This window comes from Xiphophorus couchianus, chromosome 18 (genome assembly GCF_001444195.1).
Source record: "Xiphophorus couchianus chromosome 18, X_couchianus-1.0, whole genome shotgun sequence".
Taxonomy (NCBI): Eukaryota; Metazoa; Chordata; class Actinopteri; order Cyprinodontiformes; family Poeciliidae; genus Xiphophorus; species Xiphophorus couchianus.
Window position 1 is genome coordinate 7234804 of NC_040245.1, and position 22414 is coordinate 7257217.

Sequence of the window (22414 nt, forward strand, 5' to 3'; positions counted from 1 at the left end):
TTGTCATCAAGATCTGTTTGTGCATATTAAGCTGTTCAGTATTTTATGAGTCATTGATAGCCTAAAAAATATTTTAGAGGACAGAGGGATTAAATAACATCTCAGGATAAACAGCTGATTTGGTGTTAAATTGAAAATATCCCACTTGATTAAAATTATGTGATGGGTATTTAATGCAATCTGCTATGTGAATCCATCACTAAAGCAAAGTAAAACAGCAGGAACAAAAATGTCACAAAACAAAAAGAAAAAAAATGCTCCACCACAATGGACGTCTTTTGTTTTCTGTCAAATAATGTGCCATCTTCTCCCATGAGTGTGAGCTGCTCCCACTTCAAGTTCATCATGTAAAACTCCACATAATTAAATTGCTAGTGATCAAAAGTTCCACTTATGAACGCAACACTGAACACGTTTGTTTTCTCTGTTTTGTTAAAAAAAAAAAATCACATTCTAATGCTTTCATTTGATCAATCAGGGCTTAAAAGGGTTTTAGAGTATTAAATGATCCTTTTTAGAAATTTGACAAAAAAGATGAATTGTGTAAACGGGTTCTTTCATAGAATTTTATCACTGGCAGGCGATGTAGTTACTACATCTCATCAGTATGCTGAGTGGAGCCCAACACATCCAACACCTCTATTTGCAAAGAAGCCTCTGCAAAATCAAGCACGAGAGGTGAACTTGCTGCTTGATAACCGCCTGGAAATCATTCCATGGGAAAATGAATCATTGTTATTAATCCCTAATGAATGAGGGCATTCTTGAAACTATATTTTGAGTTATTTGTTTTCTTTCACCCCCGCTCAGTTTACAGTTTATTCTGCAGTGGTGTGCTTGACTGCACTCCAGCCATTCATCAAGCCACCGCTTTCCATTATTTGGTGCAGTCAGCTGAAACTGAGAAAGGTTTTTGGGGTGGTAAGCCTCATTCTTCCTCCACTAACTCTCCGTTCTCCTAAACAGAGATATTCTTCATACTGTTTCTCTTATGCAATGACTCACTGATCATTAGATGATTCGGTAAATTTATTTACACAGCTGGGTTTCATTATGCTTACATTTTCCAAAAATGCCCCACAAAAGTCTAGTAAAATGGCACAAAGAGAGAAGCTATAAAGCCATCCATGTAAAACCATTTGTCAGTTTTTTCTTACCCCTCCCTTGAGGTGTAGTCTCACATTTTCTGCATACAGAATCAGACCACAAAGCAAACAGAATCAATAACATAAGTATCATATTCTTTGTATCTAATATTGCCCCAGCTCAGATTTCATCAGGCTATGGTCTGAGCTGCATTCTGATAAGAGCCAGAGCTCATCTGAGATGAAATGAAACAGTTTATTGCTAATGTACACTCAACTGCTAGCCATTTTAAACATCTGTATTCATTTTTGCACACTCCACCTGCTGCACAGACTTTATCCCTCGCAGAAAGAAGAAGCAAATACATTGACTCTGTGTCGTGTGCTAGCAGACATCTGTTTCTATGGTTCCTCTTTAAAATCTAATCATTAAATATTTTGTTTACAGCGAAGATGCAATCTCCTCACCTGATTTACATTTTGACGTATTTTAGCAGTGGAGTAAATATTTGATTCATTGGAAAGCGTCACATGATTCCGTATGAAAGTTAATGTCACCATAGAGAGATGTGTCAGCAGCATTCTAAATGTGTGAAGCACAGCAAACAGCTTGACTAATCTCATGTGTGCTGACATTGTGACTGATGATCAGTGTGCCGGTGGCCCACCTGAGTGTGGACTATAATCTCTTAGCTCATGGTGATATTGCCAGGTTCAGCTTATTGGAGTAGCCTTTTTCCTTTTTCTACTCTAATCGAATCAGATGTATGTATATATATATACTGTATATCATGTTGATATTGTATATCAACATGATTGTCACAAAATATTATTAATAAGTTGTCAGGGAAAGGGGTAGTGGTGCTAAACAACCACATCTTGGAATGATTTCATATTTAAATGATAAAAATTAAAAAATAGTAAAACTTTTAATTGTTGGTGACAAGTTTCATTGTGAAACTCAGTTTCAGATCAGATTTTGAACATATCAGATTTCAAAGACTAACAGCAGGAGACAGAAGAGGCCCTATTAGACAGAATGTCAGAGAAAGGCTTATGGAGACATTATACTGTACATTGATTTTTTTCTCACCCAGACTTTACAATATTTACAAGTTAAAAGTTAATAGTTGTCATTTAGTTATTAGCATTCAGTAGCTAATAGCAACAATGTTCCCTGATAATGAATTTTTTTTATTCTGCCAAGCTCAAAAGCTGTTTGAGCTTGGCAATGTTTAGAGGATCTTCCAAAGGCACATCCCATGAGATCAGGCTCAAGTTTGATTTTATCATTTTATCTTTTTGAGTCATTGGGGAAGCACATGTTTAATACAGCAGGATTGTTATTTTTATACTTCTGATCAATACCTATGCATATTTGAAGTATGTACTCATTTATGGAGTTCTTGTTTTCAAAATGTTGTGCTATTTTGCAGATGATAAAAGTAAAGTACTTTATGAATTTCATTTGTTCAGGAAATATTATAATAATTTCATTTTTTATGATACATTGTAAGTTGCATCGCAGAAAACTGTAGCAGTTTGTTCCCATAGAAAATACATTTTTTTTTAAATTAACTGCTACTTTATTGGATGTTCAACAGAAACCATTTTAGATGTGACACTGAACTATTTTACTTCATAGTTTAGAATTGCGGCTTGGAAAGAGAAAATGAATGAGGTTATTGCAATTCCTAGCCCTTTTCCTTTAGAGATGGGGTCAGAAGTTTGTTTCTCAGCTGGACTGGGAACGCCTTGGGATTCCCAGTGAGCAGCTGGCCCAACTGACTGGGGAGAGGAACTCTGGGTCTCTGTGCTCAGGCTGCTGCCTCTGCGATCCGACCCCAGATTAAGTGGAAGATAATGGATGGCAAATATCAGCACTTTTTTTAGATGAAGCAATACATCACAGTTTGTATCATTTTAGCCTTGTCATAATATTATTTTTTAAATGAATTTCAGCAAAAGTTTTCATTAAATCTAAGATCTGGCTGTTTTCTGGATCTTCCTTTCCTGGAAACGTTTTTTATGCTCGTGTAGTTGCTGGGTCCGTGCTCATTTTTAAAAATGACTTCATAGCCAGAGCTACTTTTAATTAGAACCACTTAGAGGTGCTGACTACCATTGGTTCATCTCTTTTAATTAGTAGAAATTAAAAGAGACGAAATGGGAATTTCTCTATTAATTAATAGAGATTCCCATATAACAAGTAACTGTAGAAACTTTTGTTTAGGTAGTCATCTATATATGTTCTATTGTGATGCCACCAGATAAATATTTAAGCAAAATCTGTTTAAGCAAATCAGGTTCCTGAGTCTCACATTCATCCACTCATCCACCACTCTAGTCTTGTTTTCCTTAATACACTTATTGACTCCTGATGTGCCCGTTTATCTTTCTTTTCGGTCTTTGTGCTTTTTCTTTTTGATGCGTTTTGCTTTGAGTTTCCCATCCTGATGCTTTGATATCCTGTCTGATCTATTTAAATGCTTCCCTTTTACAATCTGTCCATTTTGTTGCACTTCCTCTATAAAGGTACAAACAATCTAAAAGGAGATTTTTTTTTTCATCCTTTCTACTGTTTTGGCTGACAGCTCTCTTTTTAGGTCCATGTTTCCTGTCAATCATCCAGCTGTAACAGGTTCTCAATGTCTGCGAGAAGTTTAGGCATGTGCAGCTATTTAGTTTAGAAATGAAAATCATAAGATGAATATATTTTTCTCTCTTCTGAAAACATTAGTATAAAAATGTCTATAAGCTCCACATTTCAAGTAGTTAGATCTGTACAGCTGAAGCAGGTCCCTCATGGGCCATTTTTGTCATTTCAGAGGAGACGCGTAGTCAAATTCTGACATTTCAAGCTGAATTCTGCCATATGTGTACAACCTAGCTGAGTTCTTGAGACAGCATAGAACTCAAAAATATATGATTCACCTTTTTCACACTCATCAATTCATTCAGTGACCCTATGGATAGGGGCATTCTCATCCTGGAAGAGACCACTCCCATCAGGATAGAGATGTTTCATCACAGAGTAAAGGTGATCACAAAGAAAAAAACTGTATTGATTTGTCCTGACCCTACCTGGGAGCACAAATGAACCCAAACCATGCTATAGCAAAGAAGCTCTGCGTGATTCTGTTTCTTTCCCCTTTAATTTGTCACCTGTCTGTATGTAGGCAGTGGAGGTGATGATGAGTCTTTGAAGAGGTTTGAGCAGTTTGGAAAATGGCTTTGGACGCCAATAGCATGAAAATGTCTATATGTTCACAGAGGTTTTGGGGGGCAGTGGGGTAGATATGCAATTCCTTATATGATGTTAAATGTTTTATTTAATTGTTATCTTTTTACAAATCAGTTCTCACATTGAAATTAACTGAATTTTTTTGTAAGATATTTTGTCGAAAAAGGCTGATTTTGTTGACCATGACTGATTCGTAAAAGCAATAAAACAGTAAAATATCCAAGTGAGTGAATATTTTTAGACTTTGATTTAGCCATTCTATTCCATGGTAACTGGGTGAAAATATAAGTCTGTTGTTATGTTGGAAGGTAAAGTTCTGCCCCAATGAATCACAGAACTTCCTCTGGGATAACCCTGTATTCTGCTTTACCCTTCCTCCCACCAACTCCAACTATCTTTCCTGTCTTTGCTGAAGCTTCCCCACACATTGAGGCTGCTACCGCAATATTTCATGGTGTGTTCAGGATGTGATGTGATATGCGTAGTAAAAATTCTTACAACATTCTGCTTGCCACTTTTCCATATGGTCAGATTGGTTGAGTGTGTTACTAGTAGCTGTTACTATTAGTTGATGTTTAATCTTATTAAAGTCCATCAAGGTTTGTGGCGCTTGCTGGCAAAGTGTGAAAAGTTTGTGCAGTATAAAAAGATTTTTTTTTTTTTTTTTTCAAACTCTCTGCAAATTCAAATCTGGTTAGCCAATTAGTGTTTTTCAAAGCTGTGTGCTATATGATTATCCATTGTAGGAGATAAATGTTCAATTAAATAGTTAGTGATTTAACATAACTTTAATGCATGACCAGTGTATGTAAGCATGCAATTGTGAAAACGGTATCTGTAAAGCATGTAAAAAATAAAAAATATTAATACTCAGACAGCTTTAATAACTTGATTTATATTGGAGGAATACATAAAAAATGAGAAAGATTACTAAGAAATCTATTTAAGTATTTAAGTCCCTTAAATACTTGATGCTAAACGAATAAATAAGCACATAAAGAGAGTTAACAGGTCTGATGGAATGATTTCCAATCACTGTTCATGGTCAAGCTTCCCCTCACCTCCAGCAGACGATTGGCTTCATCAGTACAATCTAGGTCAAGAAAGATCTACAGATCTTTGGCTCTCCCATCGTCCTCTGCACCCATGTGTGAGTGGGACTAATGAGGCAGACAGCTGCTCCCCAAGCTGAAAGTCCCTGCGGTGAACTGTAGCACAGTCAATGTCACCTTCAAATCCAGGGACATAGGTGTACCCATGGAAAGCAAAGCAGATCTACAAAAAACCAGAGGAACATGTAAATCTTCTTAGCTTGTCGGTCCTAAACAGCCTCGTCACAAATTCAAGAGCTCTAATGCAATTGTTGCTTCTTGACATGCTTAAAAGAGAGGATTTGGGCTTAAAAAAAAAAAAAAAAAATCACCTCCTTCAAAAGAGAATTAGTTTAAGACGTGATTCTGTAGCTAGGAAGAGTTTAATAAAATGCACACAGGATAAAAGTACTCCTGCAATGTAATTAGGAGGACTTTTCTGAGACGACAAGTACAAATGTGGAATAAGAAGGTAAAATCCAGCAAGGCTGTGTGATTAGGTCTCATTTGGATGTATTCGGCACACTGCAACAAGCGGCTGTTCTGGGGCACGGCAGTCGCTTGGATCGAAGGCCCACGGTGTCTGGGATTATGTGTCAATTTACCACCCAGCTGCAGATCCACACTCTGCAGCAGAACATGACTACCTCTAATTAGGCCATGCTACCAATTAGGTACTTGCAATAAGGCAACACAGAAGGCAGTCTGGGTGACTAACATTTACTATTGTCACGAGAAAAACTAACATCAGTCCTTTAGCCGCGATGGCTGTTTAAAGCTTTGTGTGATATTCTGAGGGAGAATATTGTAACTAGGAGTTGTTATGTTAAGGTGTAAAGAAAACTTTGATTTTAGTTTTGAGTGAAAAAATATAATAATAAAAAAAAGATGTTAACATGCAATATATAACTGGTTCTTGTTATAGCAATTTTCTCAAGCTGTGTTTTACAAATCCCACAGGGAGCCAGGGTCAGTTCCCCATCACTCAGAATGTGACGGTGGTGGAGGGGGGCACAGCCAACATGACCTGTCGTGTGGATTACAATGATAACACTTCCCTCCAGTGGTCAAACCCTGCACAACAAACTCTGTTCTTTGGGGACAAGAAAGGTGAGTGATATTTCCAAACATGAGGAGGGAAAAAAATGATGAAATGTTAAGCTGTGATAAATATGTCTGAAGCAGATTAAATTGCATCAGCATCTTTTCAAATTATTTTTTTAAACTCTGAATGTTCGAATATGTCTCGTCTTTTCAGTCAAACTGTGCCTGCGAGCACAGTTTGACTGAATACACAACAGACGTGATAAAAGGGAAACGCATTCATTACTCCTAATGCCGAAGAAACTTTTCATGTTTTTTTTTTCATCTTGATGTCCCAGGGGGCAGACTAAGCAGGAATAGACTGTTTTTGTATTGCACTTTTGTAATCACGCAGCACTCACTGTGCTGTTTACAACATTGTAGTGCCTGTGGATGTTGAGATGATTGGTCTTAATTAGTGTCTATGCTGCCCTAAATTTGTATTGTTGTTTTGATATCACTCTGATCTGGAAGTAGAGTGTTGCAACCTCGTGAAACATGGCCTCAGCTTGGATGAAACATAACGCACTCTCACCAGCCAAATCCAATTTAAAGGTGACAAAAGTCTGGATTTGATAAATTAGAATTGGGGTGAAAGGGAGTGTAACAGAGGACTGGTCGTGTAAGGGTCGGGGTGCTCATCTATCAGTGTTTCTCACAGCATATTACCCATTTCATTTCTGCTGTAGCTGCTAATACAATATCATTGGTCCGGTGATTGAAGATGAACTTTCCCTTTGAATAACAATTGATGGGGAAAGGAAGATGCCACAGCAAACCAGGAGAATGAGAGTCCATCTGGTTTGAAGAAATACTTTCCTCCCTCACAACTGATTGGATTTAGTAATGAGGTCTAAGGTGTTTTATTAGATGAAATTGCTTCCAAATACAATTAAATGAAAGTTAACTGAATCTTAAACAGATCCTCTTGTGTGAATAGTGTGGGTGTGCCCTGAGGATGTGAATTGAAGAAGAAATCAAAGAACAGAACCTATTCCTCTCCTAAACATATTATTCTATGTTATAGATTAAGGCAAGTTCATCTTACCCATGAGATAATTTAGAGTGCTTTACAGGAAATTTGCTTGCATTGTGTCATTGACTTTACAGCAATCTTTTAGACCAAGCATGCATGTAGCGACAGTGGAGAAGAGAAGCTCCCCTTTAACAGAATGAAACGTCCTGCAGATCCTGGCTCAGTACAAGTGGTCACAACTGACTGGGGGTTAGAGAAGACAAAGCTGTATGAACGAAAAAAAGGAGAAGAGAGAGAATGGGGAATACATGCAGCAAAGGTCTCAGGGTCAGGAATGGAACCCAGGATGAGTGTGTAGAGAACTATAGCCTCTGTATGGGGGCTCGCTCTACTTTTACAACACGCATCGACCTTTGTGCTCTATTTTTAAGGGGAAGCCTTTATTCTTGCAATGTTTGTTTTATGAGAGGAGGCTTATTCTATTATAGACTTTTTGTGGTTGTTAAAATTCAAGCCTCAGTCCTTAACTACACATGGCTTTCTTTCATGCAATGTGGTTTTTAGCTCTCTCTTTGGTTGAGAGCTGAAATCTAACCATGCATTTTTAGGAGCAAAAGCTGTCTTTTCTGGAGTCCACTCACTGATGAGTCCTAAGCATACAAAGGGTAAAAGATGTATTAATAATATTTGATTTGAGCTAAGACAAGCATATGTTGAATAAAAGTGGCCCAAGAATGCAACCTTGAGAGACCTCGAGTGTGCTCTTTGTTCACTTGTCAAAACACACAAAGTTGTCCCAGTGTACAGAGGAAGATCTGAACCAAGTTCAGCACATTACGAGACAATTTTACCCACTTTTTCGGTCCATCAGGCACCATGATATAATCAAAACTAGATGAGGGATGTTTCATAATTCCGTTTAGAAAAAACTCATAATCTTTGTTTGAGCATGAAGAACAAAATGAAAAACGCCACTTTGCTCATCTTGTTTAACAATTTATATTACAGGGCAAACTCCTTTTGCTAAGCAATGACGATGACAAAATGAATGCTGTTAATAAGAGTAGAAGTTGACAGAGTTAAGTGTGGGAACATTTTCTCTCCGTCTCCCACAGCCAAATAAAAAGCTTTATTGGCACAACAAATGCGATGCCTGGGAGGCTATCAGGAGAAATGGGAGGCGTTGAACGACACAAGACTCATATGTAGAACAAAGTGGGACACCTGGAAAGATACTTCTGCTGTGCCAAATCACCAATTAATTGCTTGGCATAGAGCTGCAACTATCCTCTTACTTGTTTTGGCCTCTTGTCGAGCCAGTGAAGAATGCTGCATTTAACCTCATGCTGACTTTCATTTCAACGTGAAACTGTTGAGTTTAAGGCAGCCCTGTTCACTTTCTGTGATAAAAACCTGGTCAAGGATTGCTCTCACTGAGTAGATTAGATTATGGCAGCAATGATGCATTACCTTACTCTGTTTTAATATTTTAAACTATCTGTATGTGCTAGATACATATCACTTTTTCCTGCTGCTTCCAGTCCTTGTAGTTTCTCTGTCCATGTTGTGCCGTTGTTTTGAATGACTATAACAGTCCCCTTCTGTCACTTAAGAAAGATTCAACACCAAAGGCTTTTTACACTTCTGATGTGTGGTTCTATATGCTAATGAAATGATTGGGATTTTTTTAATCTACTTGATCTTATTCCCTCTAGCTTAGCATGAAAGATAAGGACAATTGCCGTGATGTGCTTTTTTACGTTAAGAAAAGGTGAGAGTTTTAATATGCTCTTTCAAATTTCCTTGGGACTAGTTTCCATTATTTCTAAAGTCATATGATAACATAAGATAAAATTTGATCTTTGACTTGTCTATAATTAGTTCAATTTTGAACTAGGTGGCTATTTTTGCAAGCACAAAAAGAAGCTTTTACAACAGCTTCTACAACTTGACCAATAAAATAAATGGCCAGGATTACAACTCCTCTTCATCAAATAAGCAAAAAGATTATTTGTTGGTAAAGACATGTATATTTTTTAAAGATAATTACATTTCCTTAAAAAGAAAAATTTGCTTAGTGAACCTCTTGGTCACCAAATGCCATTGAAGGTTAGGGTAGACAGTAAGTAACTTAAAAGTGAGGCTGATTTGTTGACTTTAAAGGGTACCTAATATTCAAAATTAGCTTTTGCAAATTTTTGTACTTCCATTTGGGTCTCTACTGTTTCTAGAAACAGTCCAAGCACTAAAAAAAACTCCACACAGCCTTTTTTCTGGCCATCATGCATTCATGTTTTGTGTTGACTGCAATAAGCATATTTCCCTCTTCTGCTTCTGGATCTGACTTGGAATCAAAGATGTATGGTTGTACAATTGCACATCTGTTTACAATCATTTTCACGTGTGTAAAGTGCAAGTGTAAACATTGAGTTTGGAGGCGTGGCCAGCAACAGCTTATTTGCGTTAAAGTGATAGAGCCCTAGAACAGTCCATTCTGAAAGGAGTTCAAAATGAACAGAACTAATTATGTGAAATCTCAATATATGAGAATGATTTCTGTGCAAAAAATGTAATACATATATTTTGTATTGCCTATAGACTCATGCCAACTTGTTTGGTAGGAAGCATGGTATGTTCCCTTTAATAAACACAATACTGAATGATGACTTTAAGCAGATTTCAATTTGAATTCATATTTTTATCAGGTCAGATCAATTTTTACTTGAAGAATACAACTTCTCTGGAAAAGGAGTTTCAGCTGCAAGATGTTGTGCCAGAGGCTGGTGACAATGATGACTGTCAATCAATTTCTATTTAGATTGTTTTGATGTTTTTTTATTTTTTTCATTCTAATATCTATCTGCCAAATGTAAATTCTATGTTTGGCTGCTCCTCTATTATGTGACATGCCAGAACAGCAGGCATAGAGATATAATACAAATGCACTGCTATATTCATCCAACCCCTTCAAAGTGCACAAACGTACTGAGGACAATTATTTTTTTTTCCACTGGTGCTACATTCACTACAGCATACCTCACTCTTTGAGCAGTATTAAAAAACAGACCTTGAATTATGTATTGTGACAGTCTTGGAGGTCCCAGTTCAATGCACAGTTGATAAAAAAAAAGAAAATCTGTCTATAGACTGAATAAGTAGTCTGTTTTGTAAAAGGCAAATTAAATGCTACCCTTTGAATACTGTCTTGCAATGGTACCGGCATCATTTCCAATCAAAACAAACTTCTTAGAAATTTAAGGAATAGCAGAATTAAGCAAGTGGCCATTAAAGCTGATTGTACTAAAGAGGGATCATTTTGGTATCCCAGATTTAGCTTATCTTTCTGTAATTTTTATTTTTTTTGAAAGAATATTAACTGACCTCAGATGTCACATGAGATCATGGCTTAGAATCTCTCTGCATATTAATCTAGCGGTCAAGATATTCCTCGTCTTATATCATGCCAGCTTTCTCCTTGGGCTGCTCAGTCTCATCCATTATGTATTTCCAATTCTAGGTTGAATGTGACCACCTCAGAGGTTTCAGATCACACTATGGCAAATAGCTGGTTCCTGTACAGACGTGAGAAAACAGAGATAAATTACCGTAATAGTTAGGCCATTGCTTCCCTCATACATTAGGCCAATTAGTGGTCACCACTGCTTTGGTGGGTTGCCCTAATAAAAAAAGTAATTCAGACCATATGATTTTGTTGAATTATCCCTACTTTAAGTCACCACTGTTATGAGTTATTATTACTGAGCAGTACAAATGAGAACAGAACTGTCCTCTGCTGTCTTCATTATGATTTATTTCACTCTGGCTTCTCCGGGGAAAGGATAAAATGCTCGTGAGGCTATAGAGAATGGTAATGACATTTCAGAAGGCATACAGAATCTTTTATCAGATATGGTGAATATGAATAATACACTCATTAAAAACATTCTGTGGGATTCAAGTGGAAGGGAGATAACTAATTTCATCAACATCATGTGTTGCAATGTGGAGATGTCTAGCTATTTAAACATTACATATATATTGGAGATTTATGTCAAGCCCCAAAGTTACATCAACATTCTTTATTACATTGTCCATTTCTCTATTTCAGTCCCATCTTTTCTTAGTTCATGGTTCATCATTCATGACATTTAATTGGGGAACTCAGAATGAATCATAAAGGTCACAAAGCAAAATTGATCTTAATTGGCTTGTTGTAATCAAAATGCTGTTATGTGCTAAATGAATGCTCTAATGTGAGCATTAAAACATTCATTAGCTTGAGAGAATGAAGGATAATTACTAAGGATGCAATTATAGGCATGAGCACCAGTAAAAGCACATTTAAATTTCAAATCTAGTGAATACACAACATTCGTTGTTGATTTTAAGTCTTTGAAAGATTTTTCACTGGTAAGAAGCCATGAGTTTGTTCCTTAAAGTGGTGTTTGCTTTTAATGTTTTTACACGGAACAAAAATGCTGAAAAGGGCCTCATGGCCAGGGCTAATGTCTTCCTTAAAGGACTAATGGGCTTTTAAGTATAGTATTTTACTTCTAGCTTCACTGAAATGTGAATTTTCTATTATGTCACCGTGCACTCTGTGCTGACTGCTAATGTGAAGAACAACAAAACACTGGATCCTTTCTGACAATTAATTTTCATATATTGTTTATAATAACTTTTAAAAAATAACTAAGGATTCTGAAGAATTTCAGATTTGCTTGGAGAAAAGTCAAGTTCTTGTTGTGTGTTTCTTGTGACTCAGTTGCAAACACAATAAAGTTAAATAACATACAAAAGTTAAATGATTTGAGTAATTTCAGAAATGAAAAATGTACTTTCATTTGAAAGACGACCATCAAGCAAGTGTCCAGTCTTTTTCTTCTTATGCTTGACAAGATGCTAATGGCTTTTCTGGTTCAGAAGTGGCTTAACAAGCCTGTATCGCAGACCATCCCTTGTAAACTTCCCCACAATTTAAATAGGCTTTTCTTCCAAGTCTATCTTGCTCGAAAATCATTTTCTGCCACACTGTTTCCTTTCACTTAACTTTCCAGTAATACTAGGATACCACCAGCTTGTTTTGCGATTACGTTTTGTGGCTTACCATCTTTGCTGAGGGTTTATGTTACTTCCTTCTGGACATCTCTAAAGGCAGCCATCTTCCCCACTATAGTGTAGGGCCTACACTGTAGGCCTTTTCATATCCATAACATATCCATGCATAACATTTATGTAGTAAGAGACTATTATTTTGTAATTTATGCAGCATGAGAATTTTCTGAAAATGTTGGTTTTCAATAACCATAGAGTGTAATCATCAAAATTATCAGAAAAAACACTTGGAAAACATCAGTCCATGTAATGATTGTGTAAAAAAAGAGTTCCCCCTTTTAACTGGTTTGCTGAAATAAATATAAAAAATCAGCCTCAAATTGTACAATTAAGCCTATATATTAAGGATCTGAGAAACACAAAAATATTTTCAGTCTCATTGCCTTCTCTCTGAATCAGGTGTATGTATAGCCATAAAAAGATTTCCTCCTTTTTTGGTATAACCGCTTCAAGCAGTGAAAATTAGTCTAATTTGAGTAGCATCTGCTCTGTGGGATTTCTGAGCGAGCAGGCAGTGACAATGGCCCTCTGGAACAAGGCTCTTTCCTTCTGTTAATTGTAGCCACATGTGTGGTGCAGAAGAGCCCCCTGCCTGCACCACTATATACTTGGAACGTGTCCAAAATCACCCACACAGCCACCAAGCGAGCACAGCCAGCAGCAAACACCCTCTAATTGCAAAGAGTGGAGCCCATGGATGGAAAGCAGGCAGGGGGTGCTTGCCAGGATTCTGTGTTCTTGCTGAAGGACAGCTAGTGCTTTCACATTTCCAGACTAGCTCAAAGTGGTAATAGGCCATGTAAAAATGGTGACATGGGAACACAGATGTGAAATATTTTGACTGTACCTGACAGCTCTTTGTTTGGCTCCAAGTCTAACGGATGGACTTAAAATATACTTTTTCTGACTAGGCTTTTAGAAAATTGTTCATATTTAAGTAGCTAGAAACAATTGTTAACATTTGTGTGACAAAAATAAAATGAATGTCACGTAACTTTTGATATTCTTGATTCTATGTCTCCAGCTATCTAAAGGCAGACCCAACTTAGAAATCTCCAAATACATGTCATTCCTACTGTATTTAATTATTTTGATATTGCAGAATACTTTTTTTTTCTTGACATACTAAAATAGAAAAAGTTATGTCTTTAATGGTTTAAATTGAAGAAAAAAAAAACAGTGAGCCAACAGAATAATGCATGATGTTGTGTGGAAATAAACTGATACATGGAAATTATTTTTCAACAAATAAATCTCACGTTAAATTATGCATAAGTAATATAATACATTTTATATTGGAAATGGTGTGGTCATAGTGTTTGTTTTCTGACGTACAGTAATTTTATGTAGGCAAACAAAAGTTTCATTTAGTCTCTGAACAGACTTTTGCTCACATATTTGCTTTGTCCTCTTCTGTGTGCTTCATTGAACAGCTATCTTAATAATGAAATTAAAGTACAAATAGGTGGACTTTTACCTAAATAGGTTGCAGTTTGTTGTGCTAAATTTTATTTAGGGCTAAACGGGTGAAAAGGACCTCATATAAATAAGCCCCACACTTTTCACACTGGAATAACTTAATTTGTAAAGCATGATTTCATTCTTCCTTGTTTTGTTTAAAAATTAAAGTTTATTCTGTAACAAAATGCAAAAGAGACAAACAATCCTATAGGCATTAATGGTTTACAAGGTACTGTGGAAGGTAGAGTTATGTTCTATTGGGAAAATAAATAAAACATTACATGCAAACCGGGGCAATAAGTTCAACTGATCTGAGACAACCTTGGGAAGGCCTCCATCACAAAAGATGCACTCCTGCCATGTCATTTAGCTGCCATGCTACAAGGCTGGAGCAAACACAAGGCCAGAGTGCAGATTTATGTTTCTGCGTAAGCAGAATGAACAGTAGTAGAGCTATCTAGGGTTTAGGGGGAAATGAACCTTTTCATCACATTGATTTCCCAAAGCACCTGGAAAAAAAAACTTTGTCAGCCGTGGCATTTGGGTCTGATTGTGACGGATTTACCCACACCCTGGGCCCTTTGTCAGGATTGGATTCCTAGTAGTTTGTTGTCTGGTCTTATGATATTTGAGTAACAAGCAATACTTGTTTTTGAGTTGTACATTTTATTCGATCAATATCAGCTTTTACTCATTTGGTTTTAATGCCATTGACTTTTCAGCAAAATAGCATCGGTCAACCCCACTCTTTTTTAAGCCGTAGGTTTCTGTCTTTTCTTGGGATTTGTCTATGAGATTCAATATTTCAGCAACTGACATTTGGATATATTTCAGTTCTGAATAGTAATGTGATGTTCATGAATTACAGAAAATGAGCTCAATCCTTTTAGCTTTAAATGTCACTTGAAATTATCAACCGTCTGTATTGCATTGGGTCACTCCTTGGTATTTAAAAACAGACACAGCATCAATTGAACAGCAGACATTGATAATGGGCCTTTTTAAAGTTGGTGACAGAAGATTATGAGAAATTTTAGCTTTATTCTTCCAATGGCAAGCACATACAATGAAACTCAGAATAATATCTTACTATACCAGTAATATCCTGGGAAAATTGTGTTCTGTAAGCTCTGAGATCAATGTAGTTCTGTTGAATTATATATTTTTCACAGTGCCTTCATTTTTACAACTGCTTTCAGAAGTTTGAAAAAAATGGAAATAGTGTGTGGCTATGTATACCCATAAATTCTACTGTTCTGTGAAAGCCTCAGATATTTGTTAAAAACATATCCAAAGCTTTCAGTTGGACACTGTTTAATTTATCATCTCAAAGTCAAAATAATTTTCCACAATTGTAAACATAACAAGTCCATCTAAGGCAAAAGGCTGGTTAAGGAGAGCACCAAGCAGAGGGACAGCTAAGAAAACCATGGTAACTCTAGGGGAGCTGCAGAAATCCACACAGTACAATATGAATCTTACACTCAAATAATTTTGTTTATATCTGTAAGAGCGACCAGAAAAAAACAATTATTTGTTGAAAAACATGAAAAGTCATGTTTGCATGTAGGGACATAGTGAACTTCTGAGAAAAGGAGCTCCAGTTAGATTGGACCAAAACAAAACTGTTAGACCTTTGTGCAAAATGGAGTGTTTGGTAAAAATCTAAAACTGCACTTCACCTTGAACCCACACTCCCCACCATGAATGATTACTGCTGTGGGGATGCTTTTCTGCAACAAGAAAACTGGTTTGAGATCAAAAGAAATGGAAGAAAACCAGATGCAACATACTCGAGACTGAGGCAAACACCCTGAACATATACATTACAACTGGACTGGTATGTTTTAGATCAGGGCATAATTGTGTTTTAGAATGGCCTACTCAAAGTCCAGGCCTTAGGCCACTTGAGATGAACCTTGAAAACTGATGTGAACATATGCTCTGCGCTATTTGAGCTATTTGCAAACGCAATTTCAGTCTAGATATGCAAAGCTAGTAGAGACAACTCCCGAAAGACTTGCAGGTGTAATTGCAGTGAAAGGTGGCTCTACAAAGTACTGACTCAGGGGAACTGAATGCGAAGGCACACCACAACGTGTTAAAAACATGAATACTTCTACTAGACACTGCATGTGCCACTACGGAGTACTAAAATTACAAATAGCACAACATTGAACCTGCGTGTGTAATTATCAAAAATGGTACCTGTTTTTATTGGAACAGCAAACCAAGGGGAGTGTGCTCTGCATTGGGGAGTTGCACTGGCATTTCAATCCTTGTTGACAGCACTAAAAAAATGTGTTGAAACAGATATAATTTCATGCTGATCACACCTACTGGAAGAAACTGCAAATGTTTCATGCAAACGCTTACAAGTTACTGGCAGTTCATCGCAAAACAAAAACAGCACCTTTCCATCAACAAATCTGTTGGAGAACACAGAAAACATTTAGCAGCATCTCAAAAAGGTGTTTGTGCTTCCAGGAGTGGGGAGTTAGGAAGGAGAAAGCTTGGCTTGTTTCTTTCTGTCTTTCCTCCATGTGTTACAGAGATAGAGGGATATAGGCCGAGACAAGCGTATCATCTCATTCACAGGTTTGATCCTCCCAGGCCATAATTCCATATCTTGAGTTGCTGTGCAGCGTTTGCTAAGACCTCATCACCTCTCCAGTTTGTGGATCCACCAAAGACATTGCTGTTTTCTGCCGAAGCCTTTGGGCCATTTTAGGCTGCATTGTGAGGGTGCTTAACTACAAACAACAGCTTTGTTTCAGAATGCTGCTTTCTACAGCAGTACTATCAAATGTTTGTTTTAAACCCCGTAGCAAGTAATGAGCTGGCTGCCTAATGGCAAGGCTTTTTATAAATTTGAATTATTGCTTGAAGATTTAATTTATTTACATTGCTCTTTATTCTTCAAAATAAAAATTTAAATCTCCATTAAGAAACTTCTTCCAGGCATTGGTCTTTTGGTCCCCTTTAAGTGCATGTCATTATATGATATTAATCATTACATGTAATTAAAGATAAAGAGCAGCCTTTCCGATAATTATCTATGTTTTGTGTAAAACCTAATAAGCATGTCACCCCGTTCCATTTTGCTGGAATTTACATCTCTGCTGTTTTTGTATCTTTGAAATCAAATGCCAGCTGTGACCTACTACCAGTCTTAAATCCTAATCAGCAATCTTCCTGCTGCATTTTGCCAGATTTTCTCTTTGGAGTGCAGCACAACAGAGTTTAAATTATCTTAAATGGGAAAAGAAATCCCAGGAGGGAGCTGGCCAGGCCTAAAGGGACTGAGGATTAAGAATGTGTAATTTATTAAATGAAGCCACTTTGCCTCCTGCCCTCTGTGGTTGCTCACTTGTACTCGTACAGAAGAGGAAGGTTAGTCTGAATTTAATAGTGTAAAAATGGATAAAAGGTACAGGCTGACCTTATTGAGTTAAGACATTTAACTTTTGTAGGTTTTTGGATGTAGTTCAATGAGTGGCAAGGACGTAGAACATTAAAAGTAGCTGTAGATTTGCTCAGACTTAAAAATCTGTTTTGATTTTTGATTTTTTTTTTTTTTTGCATGTAGATGCACCAATATTTTTATACAGAAAATGTTAAAATGAGTAGTATAACCAGATGCTCACAAATATTTTGTAAAAAAAAGAAAAAAAGGTTTTTTTTTCTCAGTGTCTGAAATTAAACCAGACAATTTTTTTCTGTTTTAGTTCAGTTACGACTATCAAAATGATCAAAGGCAAAAACAATTTCAGCAGGATTTTTTGAAACCCAAGTCTACTTTAGAGGTTTATATGTATTCCCTTAGTGTTTATTAAAATTGTCTTTTAAACTGTCTAACTCGGATCAAATATTTTAGATATGCTTCCCCAAGCCTCTCACAATAGTTGCTGGGATTTGGGCCGTTTTTCTCCTGTAAGAACTGGTTTAATTTTTAAATCCTGTGTTAAATATTTTCACAGATTTTGACATTTGGATATTTTTCTGGGGCTTGGCAGATATATCTTGGCACACATTCCCCAGTAAAATGGATCTGGTGACTTCCATGATTTCACACCTGTAAGAGAACATTAAAAATGAGTTACAAAGCACCAAAAATTGGTATCACAATCATGTCCATGATGAATGGATGGAAACTTTGTACAGGAGCCGTAGCTTGTGTCTGCTTATAGACAGTAATGAATTATTGCGTGGCTATGGTTCTACAGTTTAGAGTTTTTCAAATGAATTTGTCTTTTACCACTTTATTTGGAGACTGTTGTCTTTGACTGTGATGGCAAATGACAAGCAGAGCCAGTTGCTATAGTTCTAAATAAAAACCAAGAATGTAATTGATTATTAAAATAAATATAACTTGAGCACTACGTTTTTGCTGCTGTTGCACTTCAGTGCACTGCTCTGACACTTTCTGTACTCTCCGTGATTGTAAATAAGCTTGTCAGCCTAGAAAGCTAAACAACTATTTTTGAAATAGGTTAGGACACAGTTTGTTCAGCATAGTTCTGGTAAAGGTTACAGAAATCTTGCACAGTAACTCTACAACTGCGGTTGCCAGGTCTATATAGGTTTCCTAATCAGTGTATGTGTCTTTTTCCCTGCTCTTTTTCATTCTGTTTCTCCTTCCTGTCAGCTCTGAGGGATCACAGAATTGAGCTTGTACGAGCCACGTCACAGGAGCTCACCATCAGAATCAATGACGTCAGCCTGTCAGACGAGGGCCAGTATACATGCTCACTCTTCACCATGCCTGTCAAGACAACAAAGGCCTTCCTCACTGTTTTAGGTGAGCATGACCAATTTTTCCACGTGCTTCCTCCTGCACTAGATTTTTCAAATGCACATTTTAAATTATGATGTAATTATGGTATCTATAAGCATGATATACAGGAGTATATCCAAGAAGCAACTAGATTTTAAATTCTATTCTTTATACAGGGATCAAGTATAGTGTTTTAAGGTCTCTGGGCATGGCATTATGGATGTACTGCAGCTGATTAAGAGCTCTATACCAATTCAATAATCTAACTCAATGAAAACAAAAGCATGCACCAATCCTGGAAATGATGCATGTGATGTTATCAAAGGACGATATGGATAACTAAACTTAAATGAGTAGCAATTAGCAAATTAGTGCTCCACATGTATTCAGAATGCTAATCTTGTTTATGCCCCGATGCACCACAGGAGTGCCAAGTCGGCCAGAAATCACAGGATTTACCAAGCCAGCCATGGAGGGAGACGAAATCACCCTGACATGCATCACATCAGGCAGCAAACCTGCTGCCAACATTCGGTGGTTCCGAAATGACAAGGAGGTCCAAGGTAAGCCTGTGATATGGATTTAACAGAGAACTGTATCCTCTCTTACAACCTGCACTCTCTAGGAGACATTCATACTGTCAAGTCATTCAACTGCTGCAATTCCTTTGTGCTCATATTCATGCTCCGTTACACTGGCCTGGGCATTGCTGCAGTCCTTGTAAGCTGACAGATGTCACAGAACTGGCCACATATGGGAGATTTTAAAGCGCATGATGTGGCCCTGTTTTTGTGGACTGTGTTTTAGAATGAAAGTTGTACAATTATGTGTATGTTACGGATTTTGGGCGGAAAAAGTTACTTTGCAGTGGCTTAGGGCCAATTTATAAGGATGTTGACCCCGGCGCATAATCAGTTTTTTTGTGATCAACCTGCACAAACTTCTTTTACACATGCAAATTATATCAAACTGATTAACTGTCGGAATTCAACTTCCAGGTTTACATATCACCTCCGTATCAATAATAAATAATGACTGGAGTTGTTTGAAACAGTTTCTTATGCTTATTCCTGTTTTTACATTTTTAATGATGATCTGCCCACCTGTGGATAAAGGTTACTACTCTATATACAACATAGTTGATTAAGTATTGTCTGAATTAATCAGAATATACTGTATGTCATCATATGTGATACGACCTTGAATTGGAACCGCTTATAGGACTTGATCTACTAAGGTGAGTGAATATTCATCAATACAGATGAGCGTCTGCATAGCCTAGCATGAAATTAAGTAATGTTGACATTTGAGTAGCAATTGCAAATGTTCTACTGCTGTAATGCAAAAGTGTGTGTGACTAGAAGATGCATTTTGTTGTTTTTTTTGGGGGGGGTTTATGTGTGCAAATAACTTAATGGAAGTCTGGTTTAGCTTGTAATCAGAATTATGTATGCTATAGTATCAAATGGGAAGAAATGCAATATTGGAGCATTGTTTACTTAAGATGCAAAGGTTTGTAAACATGAAATAAAATAAGCAATTCTGTGGATGGAAAAACTGCAGAAAGAAACACACGTGCAAATTCAATACTAAAAGATTCCAGACCAGTTGGTCCCCAGCTTAATGACAGAGACGGTGCAGTACAGAGATCTTTAATACAATGGAGCTTTCTGTGGAGGTTCTGTGTGACAGTTGCTCTTTATTGAAGATTTGCACCAGAGAGCTTTTTCTTGGTGGTTCTGTCTGTGTCTGGCCAACATGGCATGATGATTGATGGGAAAAGAGCTGGGATATGAAGTTTTCCTGTTGGAATGACATGCACGTAGCTTCCTGAAAGGCCAGTGGAGAGCTGGCTCACAGCAACACAACCAGACACGCTGTCCATCTCCAGAGGCACTCAGATGATCTCTTTTGTACTTTAGAGTTATAAAATGCACTTTAGGATAAATCATTTAACCCCAGAAATCTATACTAGTATACGGACATACTTTTACTGAATTTACTGCACATCTAAAGAATGAAATGGTATGTACGTCTGGGATAAGTAAACCCCATAACTCTAAAAATAATCAGGCGCCACGGAGCTGCATCAGACTGGTGTCTTGTGTACAGATGTTTTATTAGTTTTATTTGGGTGCACTGGGTTTGATGCCGCTGGGGCAAACAGACTTGTGTGCACCTCACAAAGAGTGATAGAGAACATTGCATAGACTGGAGGTCTTGACTTAAATACCTAATTTCCATGTCAAAGTGTCAAAGATGGAGAATGTCAATCAGTGCTCCAGGATCTAAATCTTTTGTAGGCTTCGCTTTAAAGCTTTCTTTGGTGTGCATATATGCTAGGAGCAGCATGTTTTGCCACTGGTTCTTCTGCCACCAGTGTCTCCTGTCAGTCAAATGTTTCCCTGCGGGGTGGGGGAGACCAGCCTCTATTGCTCCAAGACGACTGCAGGTGTAATAGCTAAAAGATGTCATATTTATTTCATGCTCTGATGATTTGTTTTTCAAAAATGTATATTAGAAGCACACAGCCTTACAAACCTCAAAGTGCAACTGTCATCCAGAGTCAAGTAATTTGTTTACAGGGAGCAGAGCAATACAAATTTCTTGTGCCACTGAATGACAGCTCTGCTTCAAATTGTAATCTGCTGATTAAAAATCCACCCACCATCACGCTGTTTGCATACACAAAGTTTCCTTTCCTTTGTGACAAACAGATGAATTCCAATTATCTATTCAAGGCAAGAAAAGTTCTTAAGACATTTGAATTCAGATAATGAGAAAGCATGTTATCACAAATTTTATATGGAATTCAACTTTGATCAGTTCAGCTGCTTTTTTGAAAGGAAAAAGAGAGCAAGAGTGATATTATGTGGTGTACAAGGCCAAGGAGTATAACTTAAATTTCTTTATTTAGATTTTATGAAAGAAATTAACTTAAAGCAGTTCATAATTATGAAGTAAGAGAGATATAAAGGTTTTCAAAGGGTTTACAAATAAAAAGTCTGACTTTCATCCAAATAGTTCACCACCTCCCCTTTTCTGAGTCAATATTTTTGCTTTATTTCCAGCTTCAAGTCTTTTGGTATATGTTTCCACCAGCTATGCTATCTAGAGACCCACATTTTTGCAACCTTCTTTCAAAACATTTTAAGATTGGTCTGATTGGTTGGAGAGATGAGAGATGATGTTAATAATTTAAATGTCTAATCACAAATTCTCAACCCAATTTACCACAATACTTTGATATGATAGCATTTGGAATTTCTTTCTTCTGAACCATTTTATTGTAACTATAAGATTAGGATGGTTGGACTCCTGAAATGTTCACCTCAGTTTAAAGTTTTTCCTAGCTGGATTGTTCAAGAAGTAAATAGATCATTCTGTACTTGATTTTATCCATCCCCCCCATCAACTCTGAACTGTTTTTTTTTTTTTCTTTTTTTTGTAGCTGCCAATCATTCATTTATTATTTTTTTAGTTGTATCACTTTTGTATAAGGCCAGATGGAAAACTAGTTGTCAGGAAGTTGGGAGTTCTGGATTCTGGACGTTTTCCTGCCACTTCACAAAGTGTCGTAGG

At 37.0% G+C, this 22414-nt stretch overlaps 1 protein-coding gene across 3 annotated transcripts in view; it reads left to right on the top strand.

Annotated features, from left to right (window-relative positions):
• cadm2b (cell adhesion molecule 2b) overlaps positions 1-22414 on the top strand; it is a 159195-nt gene that overhangs the window by 117269 nt on the left and 19512 nt on the right. For all 3 annotated transcript variants that reach the window (XM_027999094.1, XM_027999091.1, XM_027999092.1), the window contains 3 exons: positions 6381-6530; positions 18704-18856; positions 19258-19395. In XM_027999094.1, coding sequence (XP_027854895.1) covers positions 6381-6530; positions 18704-18856; positions 19258-19395 — 441 coding nt within the window. The remainder of the gene's footprint in view (positions 1-6380; positions 6531-18703; positions 18857-19257; positions 19396-22414) is intronic.